The sequence below is a fragment of the Perca flavescens genome, chromosome 12 (assembly GCF_004354835.1).
Source record: "Perca flavescens isolate YP-PL-M2 chromosome 12, PFLA_1.0, whole genome shotgun sequence".
NCBI classification, from domain to species: domain Eukaryota; kingdom Metazoa; phylum Chordata; class Actinopteri; order Perciformes; family Percidae; genus Perca; species Perca flavescens.
Genome location: NC_041342.1, coordinates 5,220,614 through 5,241,417, shown reverse-complemented (window position 1 = coordinate 5,241,417; position 20,804 = coordinate 5,220,614). Strand labels below are relative to the sequence as shown.

The 20,804-nt window shown below is 42.8% G+C and overlaps 2 protein-coding genes across 10 annotated transcripts in view; one reads left to right on the top strand and one right to left on the bottom strand.

Annotated features, from left to right (window-relative positions):
• wu:fj49a02 (myomegalin) overlaps window positions 1-7,090 on the top strand; it is a 48,345-nt gene extending 41,255 nt beyond the window's left edge. For 3 of the 7 annotated variants that reach the window (XM_028593971.1, XM_028593970.1, XM_028593965.1), the window contains 13 exons: window positions 77-334; window positions 436-567; window positions 654-770; window positions 861-1,050; window positions 1,153-1,274; window positions 2,462-2,698; window positions 2,847-2,948; window positions 3,126-3,346; window positions 3,446-3,589; window positions 4,087-4,225; window positions 5,144-5,190; window positions 5,410-5,464; window positions 6,881-7,090. In XM_028593971.1, coding sequence (XP_028449772.1) covers window positions 77-334; window positions 436-567; window positions 654-770; window positions 861-1,050; window positions 1,153-1,274; window positions 2,462-2,698; window positions 2,847-2,948; window positions 3,126-3,346; window positions 3,446-3,589; window positions 4,087-4,225; window positions 5,144-5,190; window positions 5,410-5,464; window positions 6,881-7,011 — 1,895 coding nt within the window. In that variant the 3' untranslated portion in view covers window positions 7,012-7,090. The remainder of the gene's footprint in view (window positions 1-76; window positions 335-435; window positions 568-653; window positions 771-860; window positions 1,051-1,152; window positions 1,275-2,461; window positions 2,699-2,846; window positions 2,949-3,125; window positions 3,347-3,445; window positions 3,590-4,086; window positions 4,226-5,143; window positions 5,191-5,409; window positions 5,465-6,880) is intronic. The other 4 variants (XM_028593966.1, XM_028593968.1, XM_028593967.1 and 1 more) reach the window with 4 other exon arrangements.
• A 5,666-nt stretch (window positions 7,091-12,756) lies between these two features.
• prkab2 (protein kinase, AMP-activated, beta 2 non-catalytic subunit) lies at window positions 12,757-20,663 on the bottom strand. 3 transcript variants are annotated; one of them, XM_028593494.1, is made up of 8 exons: window positions 20,529-20,663; window positions 18,405-18,590; window positions 18,118-18,215; window positions 17,424-17,517; window positions 16,953-17,067; window positions 16,175-16,308; window positions 13,721-13,789; window positions 12,757-13,445 (listed from the first exon to the last, which is right to left on the bottom strand). In XM_028593494.1, the coding sequence occupies exons 2-8, from the start codon at window positions 18,561-18,563 to the stop codon at window positions 13,368-13,370; spliced, it is 747 nt and encodes a 248-aa protein (XP_028449295.1). In that variant the 5' UTR covers window positions 18,564-18,590; window positions 20,529-20,663; the 3' UTR covers window positions 12,757-13,367. The 3 variants fall into 3 exon arrangements, with proteins under 3 accessions (XP_028449295.1, XP_028449294.1, XP_028449293.1); XM_028593493.1 differs by having other exon boundaries at window positions 18,118-18,269; window positions 20,535-20,663; XM_028593492.1 differs by having other exon boundaries at window positions 18,118-18,269; window positions 20,529-20,662.
• Window positions 20,664-20,804: the final 141 nt, after the last annotated feature.

Below are 20,804 nucleotides of genomic sequence, written 5' to 3'. Positions count from 1 at the left end.
TGTGTGTGTGTGTGTGTGTGTGTGTGTGTGTGTGTGTGTTGTATGTGCGTGTGTGCGTGCGGGCATGTGGTTACAGGCTTTGCAGTTCCCCATGACAAGGCTCTGTTCCCTCTCTCGCCGGGTGCCCACAACCAGCACGACCTCTCCAACTACAGCCAGCTATCCCATCATGCCTTTCAACAGTATCAGCTGGGTGGCATTCCCGAAGGCCACTCGCTGAAGTCTGACTCAGGTCTAGTGACGGGAGGGACTTTGTGGGACATGGAGAACATGGCTCAGCAGGTTGGAGGCTACTCTGGACCATCGGGACTCCAGCAAGGAAGCAGCCATGCAGGTGGGACTCCATACTGTTTTCTATTAGTAAAGTACACATGAGCAAGCAGACACAGAAGAGTCAAATGATTACAATATTATTGTTATGCTGTTTGTCTCTAGGGGTAAATTTGATAGAGGAGCACCTGCGGGAGGTGAGGTGTCTCCGCCAGCGTCTGGAGGAGTCCATTAGGACCAATGAGAGGCTCCGACAGCAGCTGGAAGAGAGACTGGCTTTGACTGGGCGTGATGGAGGTATTGTAGCCCTCACCACAACATTGCCACTTATTTCTCTTTATGTAAGAAATTGCATCAAATAGCTTCTGTTTTTTTCTGTCCAGGGGCACCAACAAACATCTACATTCAGGGTCTGGACACAGTCACTCAACTGTCCAATGAGATCAGAGTCCTGAAGGAAGAGAACGTGGGTCTACAGTCACGCCTGCAAGCCAGTACAGGTACTTCATCTAAATGCCAACTAAAGCTTTCGTGGTAATCATCTGGAACATATGCATGTTAACCTATTTTGAACCCTCCTCTTGCCTCAGACACATGTGAGGAGGTGGTGCAGTTGCGGGAGACGGTGTTTACAGCACGTGCCCGCCTGAAACAAGCAGAGCTGGAGGCAGAGCAGTGGAAAGAGGAGCTAAGACGACTTCAGGCTCACAGCCAGGAGCAGGGACAGCAGATACACATATTAAGGCAGGAACGGCAGGCCAGTCAGCAGAAAACCAACAGGTTGGTGTGTGTGTATACAGATTGAATCAAACAGTGACTCGTGCTTGTCGGTGTGTATACCTATCTATTCTCTGACTGTAATGTACTGCGATGTTTCCTCAGGCTCCAGCATGAGGTGTCTCTCCTGCAGCAGCAGCTGTGTGAGAGCAGAGAGCTCATCCACTCCCTGCAGAGTGAACTACAAGTGTACGATCGAGTGTGTTCCAGCACAAAGGCCAACAAAGGTCAGTGTGTTTGTTGTACAGTAGCTATAGCTACTACACCAGCTACATTAATATAAAATATCGATCTATCTATCTATCTATCTTTCTGTCTGTCTGTCTGTCTCCATCCTCCCATTTTTTTTAAATCAAAATCTTTTTATTTAGTTTTAACAATGTACAAAGCTGTCGATTTGTTAAAGCAAGGTTATATGAAAGGAATAAATAAAAAACAGCGTATGCCACATATATCCAACCAACAACAATAAAAGAAAGATCAAAATACTCAAAAGAATCCCTCCCAAATCACTGCCAGTGAGCATATGTCAGTATCAGCCTGTCACAATGAAAATCCACAATAAGTGAATGGATAGACTGTAATTCCATGAAACTGTGCTTGATTAATAAGTGTTTATAAAGCCTGGAATGAGTTCAAAATAAGGTCCCCATGCTTTCCGAAACCTTGCATTAGAATCCTGAAGTGAGAACTTGATTTTTTTTCAAGCTTTAGGCAGGACATAATATCTGGAAACCATTGTGTATAAGTGGGCGGGGCAGGTTCCCTCCACCTTAGCAGAATTACTCGCCGGGCCAGAATAGAGGCAAAAGATATAGTGCGTCGTTTATCTGCAGTTAATCTAACCTCCTCTTTAGTGACCCCAAAAAGAGCGATTAGAGGATTTGGTTCCAATACGATGTTAAACGCCTGAGATAATGTTTGGAAGACCTCCATTCAGAACTTGCTAAGGCTTGGGACATGACCAATACATTTGAATAAGAGAGGCTTCAGAAGTTTTACATTTAACGCAGAGTGGGCTAACGTCAGGGTACATAGTAGATAGTAGATAGACAGACACACAGAGGTGGAATTAACCAGTTTAAGAACCATCCTCCCATTTTAAGTAAAATACTTTGGCGCCATCTGGTGATAGTATTAAGAATGGCATTGGGTAGACCGGGGACACTGAGATGAAATAGATTGTTCAAATTTAATTGTTTCATTTCACGGATACCATCAGAACAGTTTGGAAGATGCTATAATTACAAATGTATCTACATTATACCTTTAAATATCTACCCAAGTACTGTCAAACATGTCAAGTTCTATTGTATTGTTGTGCTGGTATGAAACCCTCCAAACCCTCCAAAAGAGCGCTGAAGTAGGGGTCTGTCCAGTCAGACTCTGCAGTGATTGTGTGTCCTGTCTTCAGGCTACCTGTGTGAGCTCCCAGGTCTGCCGGTGGAGCTGGGGGAGCTGCTCGGGGAGGTGAGGAGTCTGCGAGCCCAGCTGCAAAACAGCGTCCAGGAGAACAGTGCTCTCAAACAGCTGGAGCTCCACAAGCAGCTGGAGCAGAAGCTGGGTGTGGGCTCTCCTCGGACCCCCTCCCTCTCCGCCCTCACTGCCAGCCCTCAGAGAGAGAACTTCTACAGGCGACAGCTGCTGCACGGTGAGACAGACAGACAGATAGACAGACAGCGGCTCCTGGATATTATGACACCAACATTAACAACACGACATGTTTGAGAAGGCTCAGTGTGCTGTGGTGTGGTTTGCTGTGTGTCCAAGCCTGGTTTGTGTATCTGTTTGCTCCACAGACCCAGCTCCGTCTCCACCAGTCAGGGACATTGGTCTGTTTAACTGTGGGTCCCCCGGTCCTCCCTACTCAGACCTGGACGACAGCCATAGCACTGCCAATGGTGTGACTTAAACTGCACTGCATGAAAAGAGATTGTTTTGCTCTCTGTAACAATAGTAATTTCTTGTTTTAATTGCAATGTGCCTGACAGAATATAGTTTTAATCACAAAATTCTCTCTTGCAATACAGTCATTCAGAGTCCAGTTCCAAAATACAACAATGCTCTTTTACCTCCAGCAGACCCTCTTGACCCTCACTCTGAGCTGGAGGGGGAGGCCCCTGACGGATCGTTTGCGAACCGTAACGGCCGCCACGCCATTGGTCATGTGGATGACTTCAGCGCTCTTCAGCAGCAAGTCCTAGAGGGACGGAGCCTCGTCCAGCGCATGGAGACAACCCTGCAGGCCTGTCTCGGCCCACCGCTGCTAGAGAGCAACCAGCAGCACAGCAGTGAGCTGGTGAGAACCGAAAGACCAAAGAAGATCTTTTTTTTAATAAAACAATGGCAGCAAATGATGAGTATACAGCGTAGATATCTAACTGACCTCTGTATGCAGGTCCTGGACTATGGATGTGTAAAAAGTCTGCTGTCCAACACCAAGACTCTGAGGCAGATCCTGGAAGAGGCGATGTCTCTCCTGAAGATGTTCTGGAGAGCAGCTCTGCCCAGCACTGATCCCTCCATCCAGAACCTTAAGAAGGTTTGGGACACATAATGATATCTTCATGACTAATCTGATCTTTCTAAGTATAAGCCGGGCGATACACTATATTTGCGTTATTGTCAACAATTCCCATTACATGAAAAGACCAAAACCAACAATGTATTAGTCTCTAAGTATGGTCCATCCACAGCATGTCTGTTGCACTCAGCCCCAAGCCCATGTGTTACTACTAAAGAAGTACATCTTTTCAACAGGTCACAGATGTATATTTTCCTTTTCAAACAAGGTTAAATAATTTCCTAAAAACATTATTTTAAACCTAAAATACAGTGCTCATGTTCATATTGATGAAGGAACATGCCACCCGGAGCACCGGGGTGACTTAAGATGTGTTTTCATATGGTTTTGGACAACAATGGAGTCACAGAGAAATAATCAATATTATTATATCACCAGATCTATCCTTTAAAGCACTGTTAAAAGAGCGTTGTGTGTCTTTGTGTGTGTGTGTGTGTGTGTGTGTGTGTGTGTAGGAGCAGTGTATGCAGGAGGAGATCTTGTCTCTGAAACTGCGTATATCTGAGCAGGAAGAGGTTCTTAAAGGGACGATTCAGAGACTGAGGAGCACCAGCCGCACCAAGGAGAACATGGAGCACTTCATAGTCAACCAGTGTAAGTTTTTCTGTCCGTGTGTGTGTGTGTGTGTGTGTGTGTGTGTGTGTGTGTGTGTGTGTGTGTGTGTGTGTGTGTGTGTGTGTGTGTGTGTGTGTGTGAAAGAGAGAGAGAAACGTAACAGACGAAAAAGCAGTAGGTCTTGGATGCACAGACATGCAAAGGGAATTTCACGGTCAGGACAATAACAAACGGATGAAGCGCTGCTTCTGCGCTGGTCGGTGCACTGCTACGAAAAAACAGGGCCCAGAGTGTGAGAAGACAGAAATGTAGAAAGAGAGAACCTAATAAGGTATGTGTACAGGAAGTGAGAAAAAGAGCTTCTCAGCAGACAACATTGCTTGTCCCGTCTGGAAAGTGTAGAGAAATTCCAGGTTGAGTATTGGACAGGGAACACTCTTGTATCTCAGGTCCAAATGCACAACAACCTGAAGGGAAAGGTGTTACTGTGATTTGCTTGTTAATGTTTGCAGGGCATCAAGTTTTGATACTGTATGTGTAGGGCTGCACACTATATCGTTTTTTTCTCGTCATCGCGATATCAACTGTCGCGAAAGGCTGCGACGTATCACAAAAGACACTCAGAGATTTGTTTGTGTTAGTTTCAAGTAGAAAAATATCAGTAGAAAACTGCACTTTCAAATGTAACGGTCAATCTTTTCTTAGTGGTGCCTTCAATAAAAGAATGTTGGAAACGATTTCCTGTCATTTGTTTTAGACGCAACACGCAATTTGTTGTATTTTAGCAGAATACTGAAAGCAGCAGAACTGATGTTTATTTATAAGTAATATCATTATCGCGATATTCATCAACGTTATCGCACATGCATATATACACTCATATTGTGCAGTCCTAGTTATGTGTGCTCGTGTAGTTTTGAAATAACAACATAAACATCTTTTTTGTTCTTTTTGCAGTGTCAAGGACTCGCGATGTGCTTAAGAAAGCGAGGACAAATTTAGAGGTTAGCAAAAATTCCCCATCATATCCCGGATATTAAACGTAGGTTATCTGTGTGCATAGGCCTACTCCATAGGTCAGTGTAATACTGTATGTGTATCAGTGTTGTGTTGTGATGTCCTTTGGTGTCTTTATGATGTAAGTTCATCACTTTTGGCTTTTCTGCCTCACTTCTGCCTTCGTCCTGCATTTGTCTCTCCTCTCCTCCTTTAAACCCCCCCAGAAGAACGAGCTGAGACTTTCCTCTCTAAGCTCCTCCTCTTCCTCTCCTTATGCTGGTAATTGTTTGACATTTTGTGATCTTGCAAACAGGTAGATGTTGTCCCAGATAACTGTATTTCAAAAAGCTGACTGTGGTAGTTTAGGCCTACTGGTCAAACTGTAGGTATAAAAGCAAATGTGAGGGTGACTCTGTGCTCTGGGGCAGCTTTTACCTCCGTGTGGATTTGCTTTTTCTAACCATGCCGACATCACTGCTTTACCATCCCGTCACAGCAAACTGCATCCTGCCTTGACATTTCTGCTTCATAAGAGAGAAATAAAGCATGGGAAGTTGTCCTAAGTGGGAAAAAAGCTGAAACACGCACACACACACACAAAACGCGCACACACAAAGCTCCACGAAGGACTTTCTTAACTCAGCTGTTAAAGGCCACGAGTTGTTCCTGAACCCACAACACTGACACCAAATTGCATACACACCCATCAACTAAGCTGCCACTGCAAGTGTTGTTTACTTCGACACGTCCCCTGTATTAAAGTTGAGTCTATTCATAGTTTCAGACCCCCCCCCCCCCCCCCCCACACAGTTAGTGCCTAAATAAGCACACACTGCATAGTTTCCATTCGGTGTGTATGCTGTCATGTATGCTGTCATGCTTGTCATAAAGGTATCGCCCTACAATCTTCGGATTGAGCGGAGTCACAAACACCTAGATTCATTCACACCACAAGGCACTCACACACAGGAAAAACTGTGTGTGTGTGTGTGTGTGTGTGTGTGTGTGTGTGTGTGTGTGTGGGACGGAGAACTTGAGTAACCGTATTCTCATTCTCAGCGTCTCATCTGCAAGCTTTCAGGAATGTTTTTAAGACTAACATTACACGCAGTAAACTACTTCTTGCTGTGGACTTTCTTGGAATAGTTTGACTTTTTAGGTTTGACTTTCCTGCCGAGAGTTAGATGAGACGATTGATCTCTTTCTGTATGCTAAATGTGATGCTACCGCCAGGAGACCGTTAGCCTAGCTTAGCATAAAGACTGGAAACAGAGGGAAACAACTAGCCTGGCTCCATCTGAAGGTAACAACATCTTCCTACCTATAGCTCCACCTCCAATTAACTCTAATTAGCAGAGACTTTTAGAGCTACTGCACCCGGTCACGGAATAATCTAGCTCATAACTGGTAGGCGGATTTCTGGATGGATATATTTATTTTTACACTTAGGCAGCGCCAGACTGGCTCATTCCACCTGTTTCCAGTCTTTAAGCTAACCATCTCCTGGCTGTAGCTTCAGACATGAGAGTAATATCTTCTCATCTCATGCCAACTCTTGGCAAGAAAGCACATAAGCGAATTAGCCAATATGTGGAACTGTTCCTTTAACATTTCACCTCGCCAGCAGTTTGTCACTTGTATCAGCCTGTATAATAAGGATTGTTGATTGATAACTTTCCCGCTCTCTAAACGCAGCTGAGGACCCAGGAGGTGCTGCCAGAGAGCGGCCTGCTGATCGCGGTTTCCTGAAGGCCGGCGGGGGCTCCGGGGCTGCAGCCAATCAGCGTCCAGCAGCAAGGAAGCGCAGCAGCCAATGCCTGCTTTAAACTTTTAAAGAACCAGCCTCAACGCTACCACCTCTGACCTCTAACCTCTATGCTGAAACAGCCAAGACCCATCCCACCCACCCCCACCCCCACCCCCACCCCCCACCCTCCCTCCAGCTGCCCACACCAGCCGTCCTTGTCCCTCCCCAGCCTCCGTCCAGCCATCATGTGAGTGCTTCTACCCCCTTCTTCCTCCAGGACCGTGAGCCTTACCAAACTCCCTTCACCCCCCACCCCTCGCTGATTTCCTCTCACTCTCCACCCCCTCCCACCACATGTACGATTGTCTTTGAGTGATACAGTCGGCAGTTTGCCTCGTCGTGTGTGCAGCAGAAGAAGGGCTTTGAAATGTGCCTCTGGTGGTTTCAGTGACGTGCGTCCTACTGACGGAGCTGGTTGAAGATGCTCCTAGACACTGATCCCAGACCAGGTCGGGGTTCTTAATCTGGTTTCAGTAAAGGTATTTTGGTCACATGGGTTTGTAGCAAAGAAACTTTCAGGATATTTGTCCCTGATTTAGACATTTGACAAAAAAAAAAAAAAAAAAAAAAAAAAAAGGAATTTTCAAGGTAGAATTTTGAAAATCTTAAAAAATAAGCCGTAGCTTTGAAAGAAGTCCGGAAGTTTCTATCGTACACCCCTAGATCTGTATCTAAGAGCATCCTCTTCTGAGAGCCAGACAGCCTGTGGACTGAATAGTTGTTTGTGCATGTTTAATCGTGGCTTGAGAAAGGAATTCTGCACACACGTACACACATGCGCACATATAGCCTACGTATAACTGTTGTGTGATCGAAAACGGCTCACTCAAAGACCAATCATCCTCAACTTGTAACTGCCACAGAAATGCAAGTTTACTTCTCGTGGCACTTTTATTAACAAGGACCTTATTTATTTGCAAATGCAATGCAAAGAACAATGACACCCACGATGTATCACACAGTGGAGGAATGTAGAGGGGGTAGGCGATCGCTGCTGAGTCGTCATGTACCAGCTGTATCTGTATTTGTGGAAGAAGCGTATTAATGCTTTGTCAGCCATCAGCCAAGGGTTATGATTAGCAGAACAAAAGCCAGAGAAAGGTTCCATTTTAGTCACAAGCCTCCTCTTTAAGGGTCCTATTGATATTGATGGAATTTGAAATACTGAATAAGTCAAAAACAAGGCAGTAGGGTCAATTAAATGCTCAAAGTTTCGATTCAGTCTGGTTGGTTGTGATTTGGGAGCAGGATGTACACTAGAATATGTAATAAAAAAAATTTAAAAAAAAAGAGGTCAAAGTGCTCAAATGGAACCAGGCTAAACGCGTATTCAAGCTCCTCTGTAGGAGTTCTCATACGAGCATGTGCAATAATGATGCTGATTCTTGAATGATCATGCTGCACCGGGTTATTATTATTATTTCTTTGCTTGACACTGGATTATTAGTCACACTCCTAATAACGTTAGGACACAATCAGTGTTAACGATTGTACTTTTTACCAGAGTGTTGATGCATGACAGAGATGGTAAAACCTAAGCTATGGAGCAGGGGATTGCCAATACTTGCCAAAGTTTGAACTTTGAACTCTTCGCTTTGACTTGCCTTATCCATGCGAATGACAAAAGTCCAGGTCTGATCAGACCGTAGGGATACCGAGGTGTCTTTTTTTTCCAGAGGGCCTTTAGAACCACAGAGACGGTAACCGTTAGACAGCTGACTCCGTTTATTTTGAATTGTGCGACGGAAATGAGCTCCTTTTTTGGACCAAAACTCAACAGAGTGGATTATTATTACCACGTGGCCATATGCTATTGTCTTTTTGTTATTTCTCTTGGTTCAGGCCGTCTTAGCATTCCCATGGCAATGGCAATATATGTTATCAAGTTCTTATAGATGATCCAAACTTTGGCAGGCTACTGGTTTCACTCACTGTTCAAATTTAGTTTGATGTGTTCTTGCTGTACATTTGCCATTTTATGCTGTAAATAACCTGCTTCTTCTGTATGAATTTTTGTGTGTGTGTGTGTGTGTTTGTGTGTGTGTGTGTGTGTGTGTTTGTGTGTGTGTGCGTGCAAGCATGTGTGTGCGCGCCCGTGTATGTGTGTGTGAGATTGAAAAAAATGTCCAACATTTGCTTCTTTGCAAAGTTGATTTTCTGGGTAGCTGTGCAATAGCTTCATGTTTTATTTTGATGTTAAACATCATTGTATTACGAGTGTGTTTGCTACATTCACTTCCTGCAACGTATGATTTATACGCAGCGTATGTTAGATTACGTCACTTTCAATTAGTCGCCTAGGCTGTGTCTGATATGAAATCACAAACTATGCCTTCATGATATCTAAGTCACTGATCCCAATATCCTCCACCTATAACAAAAGCTCTGATTAATGTTGCTTCGCTTGCCTTTAAATTTAGCTCGAGAGCCTCTTCAAACTGCTCTCGGTGGTAGAAATGGCCTTGATCTCGCTCTGGTCTACCTGAGATCTGCCAAATTAGGTTTTGTTTGCGCTCGAGTCTTCAGAAAAAGACAAAAGTTGCCAAGTGTTTCAAGAGATAAAAAGTTTGATATTTCCTTTTTGACATTTGAGACGTTTAAAAGGGAAAAGTTTTGAAGAATTGTCTACTGTAAAAATAAAACAAACAGCCAACGACTGATGAAGATTGTGAAAGCACCTTGTTAGAGCGTAAACAAAGCCTTTTTGCTATTTGTTATTAAGAAGGGATTCAAACGGCAGTTTGAAACAACGTTTCGTTGGTCCTGACTTGCGTATGTATATAGTGCTATTTGATTGGTGCAGCTTGTATGTGATCGGAAAGCAGCTTTTTCTGAGTTTGTGCATAATGAACTAGAAAGCCGATGAGGGCTCCTGGATGGATCCTGTCTCTGATGACAGCTGAACAGTTTGCTGTGTTGGCAAAAGTATTATCAATGAAAGATTTTGGGAAAGAATGAATAAAACTCTTAAAAAGCTTGTGTAGTTTACTTTTGGTTCTAATTCATTGTTTGTGTGTAACTTTGTTCATTAAAGAGTGTCTCAACACCAGGCTGTTGCACATCTGGCCACACCCAAGAGTGATGATGTCACAGTGTACTGAGGCACCCTCTGCAGCAAGGTTGAGTTGCTCCTTAAAAGGTCCCATGACATGGTGCTCTTTGGATGCTTTTATATAGACCTTAGTGGTCCCCTAATACTGTATCTGAAGTCTCTTTTATATAGACCTTAGTGGTCCCCTAATACTGTATCTGAAGTCTCTTTTATATAGACCTTAGTGGTCCCCTAATACTGTATCTGAAGGCTATTTCCCAAAATTCAGCCTTAGTGCAGAATTACAGCCACTAGAGCCAGTCCCACAATGAGCTTTCCTTAGGATGTTCCATTTCTGTGTCTGTAACCAACCAACTGCCACTTTTCTCGTTTGAAAGCCATGATGTCTCTCTCTCACGAGTGGGCTAAATTCTCTGGGCGGGCAAAGCAGAGAAAGGGGAGGTAACCTTGCTCCTTAAGATTCCAGATCGGCCCATCTGAGCTTTCATTTTCTCAAAGGCAGAGCAGGATACCCAGGGCTCGGTTTACACCTATCACCATTTCTAGCCACTGGGGGACCATAGGCAGGCTGGAGGAATGCATATTAATGTTAAAAAAAAACTCATAAAGTGAAATTCTCATGCCATGGGACCTTTAAAAACTCAAACTTGACTAGATTGGTAAAAGAGTAACAGGCAGACATAGAAATGATGCAGGGGCAATAAGTGTGTCTTTATCCCAGAATAAAAAAAATGTCAGACAAAATATACAAGCATCAAGACACAAAAAAACTGAGTATCTAAAAATGTGTATGGATTTAATGAAACTACACTGAACAAATACACTTGAAACTTGTTTAAAGAACATACAAATGTTGTTGACCCAGAACACAGGCTTTTTACACCAGACCCGGAAAAAAAGAGAGAAGACAAACAGATAGGAATTAGGACCAGCGTGTCCTCTCTTTATTTGCAAACAAGTAAAACCTTGCACAGTGAACCATCACACTGGTTCTGTAAAGCACTTTAAAACATTCATGAACGGTTGTAAAATTCAAGTTTTGGTTTGTAACCTTAAAACACCACATTCACGGCGCTTGTCCACGCTCCCTTATTACAGCCGCAACGCTGAAAAACTCTTTGGACAAAACTTTGTGGCTAGGCTCGACATTCACTAAACACTTTCAGAGTGTCTAGTTGAACACCAACAGGATTTATGAAAGCCCCTTTCAACATCTGTAGAGTGTATCAACCATGTATGTGCTGTACTGCAAGTCCAGACAATTAAACAGCATGAGTTACACGTGACAAAAAATTACTTTCAAAGCCACCGTACCCCAAAATACAGATTATCTTAAAGTGCTCATATTATGGTTCATACTTGTATTCAGAGGTTGTATCAGAATAGATTTACATGGTTTAATTTTCAACAAACACAATCTTTTTTTTTTGTACTGCACATTGCTGCAGCTCCTCTTTTCACCCTGTGTGTTGAGCTCTCTGTTTTAGCTACAGAGTGAGGCAGCTCACTTCTGTTCCATCTTTGTTGGAAGTCCACATGCTCAGTCGCTAGGTAAGGACTACTAGCCAGTCAGAAGCAGAGTCTGAGGGCATGCCACGCTGGCAGCGAGGCGAGCATTATAATGTGTGTTACAAAGTGACGCACTTTCATCACGGAAGTAAAGGCTGGACTACAATAGAGCTGTTTGGAGCAGTTTGTGAACAGTGTTTTCTGTTGGAGATGGTAAGTCACTTTAGCCTCTTTCCAACCAATTGGTTACAGGAACGTAGCTATAGGAACAGTCCACTTCTAAACAGTTCTACTAACTACTCTTCCCCCAAAACCGTTTTTTGCCATTTGTATTCACACTGGCCAAGTGTCCATAGGAACTGACCTTTTGTTATTATAACACAGCCATCTAACCACCACTATGCGGAAAAGGGAAAAGACCCTGCCCTGAAGTAGGAGCTTAAAGAGTTACAGGGACTGTGGCCAAAGGAACTTAATAATCCCCAAAATGGTCCAGTCAGAACACGAGAAAAAAAGGGTTCTAGGAACCTTGTGTTCTAGGAACTGCAAAAAAAGGTGGCTTTTTTAAAACTATTACATGCAAAAAAAAAAGATATATAACACAATAAAGGAAAGGGGAAAAGCCAAAAAGCATAATATGAGCACTTTAAAAAGGTTATACTTTAAAAAACACTTCGTACAACTTTTAAATGTATGGCAACTATCTATCCTCATAGCCCTGTAGATTCATCTGAATGCACCACACTCAGTAAATGTGTCGTATCCTCACAAGTTGCAGACATTCAATGCATGCAAAGCAGCAACTTCAAACTGTTTACGTGTACACGCCTCGGTGTATGACTACACATGTAACAGATACATACAGTACATTACTATTTGACAAAAAGGAAAAAAAGCACAAATTGGGTTCTATAATGCAGAGAAGCTACAATACAGTAAGAGTTGTCCGCTGCATAGTTAAAAAAGCTTAATTCGCTCCTGCTCACAAGATGGTAAAGTGCTGAATTATGTCAAGATAAAGGCAACAGCAGAACTAAACATCAGCCTTTGACCTCCATTCCCCATCTGGAAAGTGGGTTCTTCTACTCCCTCTGTTTAGTGACCGTTACATCAACACAACTGGAATCTTGGACTTAGTTGGTAGTTTAGTTCACGTTGTAGATGCCAGTGAATGACGGCTGAACTGGGAGAAATTTAATAATATATCCAATATGTGCCGACAAAATAAGATGTAGGTTATTGCACATTGTGTTCAACCAAAGCCAAGCCTGCTGCTCTCTGTAGCATCTATTTCAGACCTCGGCTCTGGGCCATTCTGTTATTCTGACTTAATTAACACAATACTTTAAAATCTAACTGCTGATCCACATCAATAACACTGAAAAAGCCCTGACTTTCGGAGAGCATCCTTAAAATCCCCATGAAAAGAAACGGATCTTTCACAGATCACCCCTCTTTCCTTTACACCACGCATTTAAATAAAATCTCGTTTTGAACACAGACAAGCATATATTCACATGGCACCATCACATGGTCTCTCTCTTATCCGTCACAGGTAAAAGCCACAGTATGGTTTTCATCTCTCTCCGACAGCCTACACACACACACACACACACGTTTCTTTTTGTTCAGAGCCCTATTTAGAGAGAAGTGCAACCTTTTTACAAAACCAAGCTACAGTCACATCCACTGGCCTGTTATCTAGTTTCAGTGCACGTTTTGGCTAAATGTGATGCCACTGAGAAAGAAAAAAAAAACAGCAGAATACAAACATGCTGTTCTCTAAATGCACTGTGAAGCTCCCAAGTTGCGGCTTAGATAGGCTTGTAAAGCAGAGAGGTGACGTATTTCTTCTTGTATCGGTGAGTCGCGCTCAGCACCATTACTCCATCCTGTGCGGACACAAACGAGACGCTTACATTTGTGAAAGTGACATGTGGTCCACACAGCATGACGGAGAATTATGAAAATGTGACTTGAAATAAACATGAAAAACTTCATTTGTTCAGAATCAGCACTGAAAAGGTGTCTTGCTGCATTATTAGCATATTTAGTACAACCATTATGAACGCTGTGACAATAAGAAAAGTTAGGAAGGCTCAAATTCATTTTGATTGTTGGTGGACATGTGTATTTCATGTGGTGCAGCTGTTTGCAGGGAACCTACCTTAATCGAGAGGGCGTAAAGGTGGTTTAGCATGACGTGGTTGGGTTCAGGCAGCAGGGCGGGGTCACACTGCCGAGAGAGAGAGAGAGAGAGAGAGAGAGAGAGAGAGTGGAGCAGTTAAGTGATATAGTGGTTTATTTGGTGATACAAGCATGAAAATTGGCATGAGCAGTCTCTGTGGGTCACTAGACAATAAGCCACCCACAGCTACTTGAAATTTCAAGATGGCGGCCATTTTTCAAGATGGCCACCACCTTAGTGGAGCAATTAGGCTTAAGAAATCATTTAGTTGGTGATACAATCATGAAAATTGCCATGAGCTGTCTCAAAGGGTCATTTGACAAGAAACCGCCCACAACAACATACATTTTCAAGATGGCGGCAATTTTTCAGGATTACTGCCGCCCGCCATGTGGATCTTTAAATGATACATTTTCTCATAGAAATGTATTGGGTTCTGCAAAAGACTCTGTCAAGAGAGGTAGTTTGACTGTGTTTTGTCTGACTCCTGGCACATTCATTGACTCTTTCATTAAGTTTCATCGTCATTGCTTCTCGTAAGGGGGACATTGCACTCTCATCTTAACATATAAAGCACAAAGCTTTTGAGGGCTGGGATCCTCTTGGCCTCTTGACATGGATATCTCTGGTATCTTCAGTGTGTTTAGCAGCAGTAAATGCTCTCTTTTGGGCCCTTTCCAGCTTTGTGTTATTGAACATAAGTTTACAGCTTGAATGATATTTTGCTCTGTTTCTTGTCAATGTGTTTTCTATGCCATCACCTTCATCTAGTCGGGTTGGACTAAGTAAGATAGGCAGAGCATTGATCTTATGAAATAATGGAACATTTCTTGCAATGGTATCATAACCAGTACGATCGGGCTCTCTGTTGAATAAACTCGGATGAATGAGTTTTTCCTTGGTGTCCTGCTGACAAATGAAACATCTGTCCCAGTTAGTTTACTCAACTGTTATGATGGCTTCTGCCATGTTTGCAGCAAATGTATAGGCAGAGGCCGAGGGTTTATCCTTTTACCAAGCACTTTGATGTATGGGATACAACTAAGTTCATGCCTTAACCCTACACTTAGTCCGATCGTTCATCCAGTGCTATTTATATCCTGTGCGATCTGTACACCATCCGGTTAACTAAAACCCCATTAACCTTGGCTGGGCTCTCCCGCGCTGGCACAACCTGTCAATTCAGGTGCGGCTATCAAACTGTTTTGGGGTAGATTAGACAGCATTTGGGATACTAACTTTACAATTAGCTGACATTGAATCCCACTCTGAGTTTAACAGCAGTGATATATCACCAGTGTGCCCTGGTAGTGCAGATTCTCACTCTTGTCTAATCTATCTATAATCAACACAACTGTATTTTGATGCGTTAAAAGTTGTTCTTTAGAATAATCTAAAACATATAAAATAAAATGACACCAAATCGTCGTCAATGAAAAAAAACCAATACATTTCTATCGGAAAATTGATCTTTTGAGGATCCAGGTGTTGGCCATCTTGAAAATAGAAATTTCAAGTGGCTGAGAGTGTTTTCTTGTCAAACAACCCTTAGAGACTGCTCATACCAATTTGCATGCTTATGTCACTAACTAAACAATTATATCACTTAACTGCTCCACTAAGGTGTCGGCCATCTTGAAAAATGGCCGCCATCTTGAAATTTCAAGTGGCTCGGACAATTTTCTTGTCAAGTGACCCATGGAGACTGCTCATGCCAATGTTCACGCTTGTATCATAAACTCAACGATTATATCATTTAGCCGCTCCACTACATATGGAATTATGTACTTAACAAAAAAGTGTGAAATAACTGAAAACATGTCTTATATTTTAGATTCTTCAAAGTAGCCACCCTTTGCTTTTTTATTAATAAGGGAAGAAATTCCACTAATTAACCCTGACAAAGCACACCTGTGAAGTGAAAACCATTTCAGGTGACTACCTCATGAAGCTCATTGAGAGAACACCAAGGGTTTGAAGAGTTATCAAAAAGAGCAAAGGGTGGCTACTTTGAAGAATCTAAAATATAAGACATGTTTTCAGTTATTTCACACTTTTTTGTTAAGTACATAATTCCATATGTGTTCATTCATAGTTTTGATGCTTTCAGTGAGAATCTACAATGTAAATAGTCATGAAAATAAAGAAACACATTGAACGAGAAGGTGTGTCCAAACTTTTGGCCTGTACTGTAGCTACATAAGAGTGACATGAACCCTAACTCAAACTCTAACCATAACTTGTCATGACAAAAACCGAATGACACTTAATGCCAGAAGCGTTATGTCATAAACGTTTACGACTTGTTTAGAATATTTATGACACGTTCATGACAGTGTCACGTCACTCTTGTGTAGATGCCGTCAAGTAAAGTGTAGCTGGCAAATCGCATCAAGGTCTGAGGAAACTAAAGTGTTGAGTCGAGGCACTGACGGATATGTTGGTGTCCTTGTTGAGGATGACTTGAAGGAGGTGAGGAGGGAGGATGGGTGGGGCTTTGAAATGCTCCTCAGGTTTGAAGCTGTACTGCTCCTGCCCATACGGACCTGGGGGGGAGCTGGACAGGTCTGCAAACACAAACAGCAGGGTTTCAAGGCTGGATTCAACTTCCCGTTGAAACAATATCAGGGGTGTCACAATTCTCCAAATCCACGATTGGTTTTGCAGCAGCGACGGCAATGCCACAGTAAGAATCACTAGATGGCACGAGGGTACTGTACAGCAACAGTTTGAGTTTTTCAAAATGACCGAGGCACAATCAATCAAAAGCACTATTAGTTTACCAAACGCACATGAACGCACCATGAAGTCCCCTTCTGCCCTCATGCTTTACCTTCATTGTTTGTTTCCATAACTCACTCAGGGGGGGAAGGCAAAGCATTACCGCACCGGTGACTTTAGGGAAGCAGGAGGATTTTCCAGTTCTGGTGTTTCTCTGTTAAGCTGCATGCTGCCAGCCGGTGAGCTAGTACGCTGTGTCTGTTTGGGTTTTTTTTTTTCAGATGTGCGCAAATAGGCGGGGGTGGAGAGAGAAAAAAAACATACTGCGGGGAAATCGCCGATCCTGCTTTCGATTTCAAAATGGAAAGCTCATTTCGATCAATTTTCGATTTCAAATTGAAATTGAGACACCCCTAAAAAAAAAAAAAAAAAAAAAAAACTCCCGTTTAGTTTTTCCTGTAGCGTTGGAACATTGTGGACACAAGCTGACCTGATGTGTCGGAGCACTCCAGAGAGTCTACATGCAAGGCGTCAAACACCTCAAAGTCGGACTTCTTCACCTGGATCAGGTTGTTGATGGTGCCGAGCTGACTGGTTACAACCGCCTGCAACAGAGAAATGTTTCAAGAAGGTATAACACTCACAGTTCCCTGGGATTTACAAGAGGCTTTGATGGTGATGCTGTGCATACAGCAATGGTTCTTCTGTGGTTCTTCTGACCAAATTCCATGACATTAGCAACACTGACTGAATATCATGTAGCACTTCAGGGTTAGGAATGGTTGATATTTGAATCTCAATTTATCTAGGATTTATTTCAAAGATGTCTTAATTTCCTATCCTTCCATGTTTATAACATCAGAGCTTTGTAACACGACAAAGAGTCTAGAACTGAACTGTTTGGGGTTATGGAAAAACACTCAATAACAATGACAATACAATCAAAATGACACAGTTGTACCTCTGAGGGATCGTGGACCCACTGTCCATCTACAAAAAACTTGTACTGGTGCTCTCCTTCTGGAAGGTCCAGGATCGCTACAAAGTCATTATGGCTTTGCAGAAAGGAAAAGAAAGAGTGTAAGTGCAATACTGGTCAGTTAAAACTCTACAGCTGTCACATATGGTTGGAGCTCAGATGGATGAGAGGAGATCATTTGCATGGGATCCTATGAGGCCATGGCATTTATAGCATTCTGATTAGGGCTGCACAATATCTCTTTTTTTTCTTTTTTAAATTGTCATTAACTTAGCTGTCATAAATGCATTGCAAAATGCTGCGATGTATCGTGAAAGTAACTCTAAGATTTGATATGAGTTAGTTAAAAGGTATACAATAGTAATAGAAAAATGCACTTTATAAAGTAATGCCATTTCTTTTTAAGTGTTGCCTTTGGTGTTCAGTTCAACGTTCAGTTGGTTTAATAAAACTATGTTGGAAATTATTTACTTTCATTTGTTTTAAATTCAACGAGCAATTTGTTGGATTTTAGCAGAATGCTGAAAGCAGCAGACCTGAGTACACTTTAATATCTGGTTATTTGTCGCAAGTCATATCGTAATCGTGAATATTCAGCAACGTTATCGCACATCCCATATTTGCCTCATTTCGTTCAGCTCTAAAGCTGACCAAAAAAAACAAACAACATGTTTACCTCTTATTTAGTGGTATCTTGGTGCTCCAGTTATTAAAGGAACCAGCTATGTAGACCTCCTTCCCCCCCCCAGCCCAGCGGATGACCGTGGGTCGAGCCTGAGGACCAGTGTTCATCTGCTCAATCACATCTGATTCTTTCTCTTCTAACGCCTAAAAGCAATTCATTGACATCTCAAAGAGAATACGTAACAGACGGCATAGAAGTCTGAAAGGTATTCCTGCAGAACAAACTGTAAGATTGTGTACAGTAATCTGTATTTCTGTTTCGGAATTTCCCAGCAGTACCTTGGCCTCTGGCCCGTGGGTGTTGAAGATGTTGGGGTCATCTGTGCTGTCCACCATCTTGCCGCTGGGCTCTTGGTCTTTGTGACTGCCGCTGCTGTCCGAGCGGTGGGCTTTGGCTCCATGGCGCTCTCCAGACACCCTGTCACTTGTGTTGCCCATAATGCCTCACTACTCACTGCCTCGCTACTGCAAAGAAAAAACATCTTCTTATATGCTTGGGCACACACCATAATCTAAAAGACTAACTTTATTTGAATCTAGCCAATCAGAAACTAGAAACAGATTAGATGAATCAGTACTGAACAACATAGTGGCTGGGGTTGATTTCATGTCCCTTTATGGTCTGTACATGTGATAAGGAGCCACCACAACGTCAACAAATCTTAATTATGCAGTAGCCTGAAGCTGTTTTGTTATGTATTTACCTTGACATACTATTGACAACAGATTACAGACAAAATAACAATATGTGGAAGATATTAATTACCATGAATACCAGCCATAGACAGGCCCCAGTTTTATGCCTCTAGTGTTTAATAATTACAATGGCAGGCACAAACTGGGGCTAGCCACAGCCTACTGTGACAGCAGATATACAGAACAAACGAGAAGTGTGATATGTGGCTGATTTAAAACAGTAAACACAACCGTAACAAACATTTTCAAGATACAATAAAAGCACAAATAATGAGCCGCAGTCTGGTTCTCCCTTAATGCTAAACGGTTTTCCAAGAAGCCTCACCGGCTAATTGGTGGGCTAGTCCAGTGTTTCTCAAAGAAGGGTCCGGCAGGGGCGGATCTACCGGGGTGGCATAGGGTGGCAAATGCCACCCTAAAAGAAAGCCTTGCCAGCCCTGCTGCCACCCCAGTTGGCAGCAACAAATTCAAAGTTATGGCCAATTTGACAATTTACGAGCGCGAATCTCCAATGTCCGACTGCAGTCAGTCAAAAACTGCTTGCTTCCCCTCTCACACATCTGTCACTCATCACCTGTGTTTTACCTTAATGCCTTCCCTGTGATAATGCCCCTTAAATACTTCTATCTCCTATTAAGTGAGATCACATTGTATGGTCACTTATTCCTAATATGAACTGTTTCACATGAAACCTCAAACACAAGACGTTGATTGCATGAGATTAAGATTAAGTTTGTATGAGTTTGTAAATGGCAGTCTGTGCCCTTTTGTAGTGTGTACATACTATTTCTCATCAAACTGTGATTAAATTCAGTATATATACACAGCTGCCATATGTTACCACCCCTCAAAAATCCCTGCCCCCCTCTCGCCACCCCATAAATATTTTTCTAGATCCGTCCCTGGCCAGTCCAGGTTCCCTGAGGGGTCCTTGAGAAGGTCCCTAGCAATTAATTTTCATTATAATTCCATTTATAAGTAACACAATGACAATAATGAATATATGACTGTTTTGGCCACGGGTTTCATATACTTTCTGTAATAAAACATCTAAAAGCAAAAAGCAAATCAGGTGGGGCACCCTCTCCTTGCTGATCAAATGGGGGTCTTTGGTCTAATTTGTTTAAGTATTGTATAGTATTGTATTGTGTAAGTTTAGGGGTGTTAAGGGGTTTCCTTGGCGTGAAAAAATGTTTGAGAACCACTGGGCTAGACAGCCTCGAATACAATCAGGTAACTGTGGCAGACTGTACTGTCGCCTACTCATGTTGAGATTAGTTCGGCCTTCAATCTACGCCGTGTGAATCTGCCACAACAGATGAGACTGCGACAGCCGCTTAACGTTAATCGTCCTGCCAGACACAACACAGCACCGTCGTTTAACGCCCACTAACGTTAGCTACTTCATAAGCAACAAGTTTTAACTTCCCAAATTAAATTATAGATACAATATTGTCGTAAATTAAGTGCAGTAATCACACACAGCTTGCTGGCTGTAACCTACAAACGTGTCCCCTCTGGCAGTTCAGCTGTGCCCACCTCAAATCACTTAATGAGAATATTTTTAGCTTACAGTTAGCTTGCTGCTAGCTGTCACTTTCTAACGGCTAGCTAGCTCAGCACGTTGTCTTATTTATGACGTAAGTGTCGATGATGACAACGCGACAAAACGTCACCATTTAGGTACGATAGAGCGAGTAAACTCACTGATACCAGCTGATGTTAATATGTAGTTTGTTTTCAGCGACCGGCCAACCTCTCTCTCCAACAACTGCAGAGCGGTGTTGCGGCGCCTCAACTGCAACTACAGTGTGGCTAGGACGCAACATCTAGGAGGGACCCGCCCTTCAATAGCATTCACACGCTACTATTGGCCAGGCATCGATGCTTACACAAGGTAACGGAACCCGATTTGTTCAGGTCCTATCCTCTGACCAATCGGCTATCCTAACCTTAACCACTCGAGGTCAATGCCTAACCCCA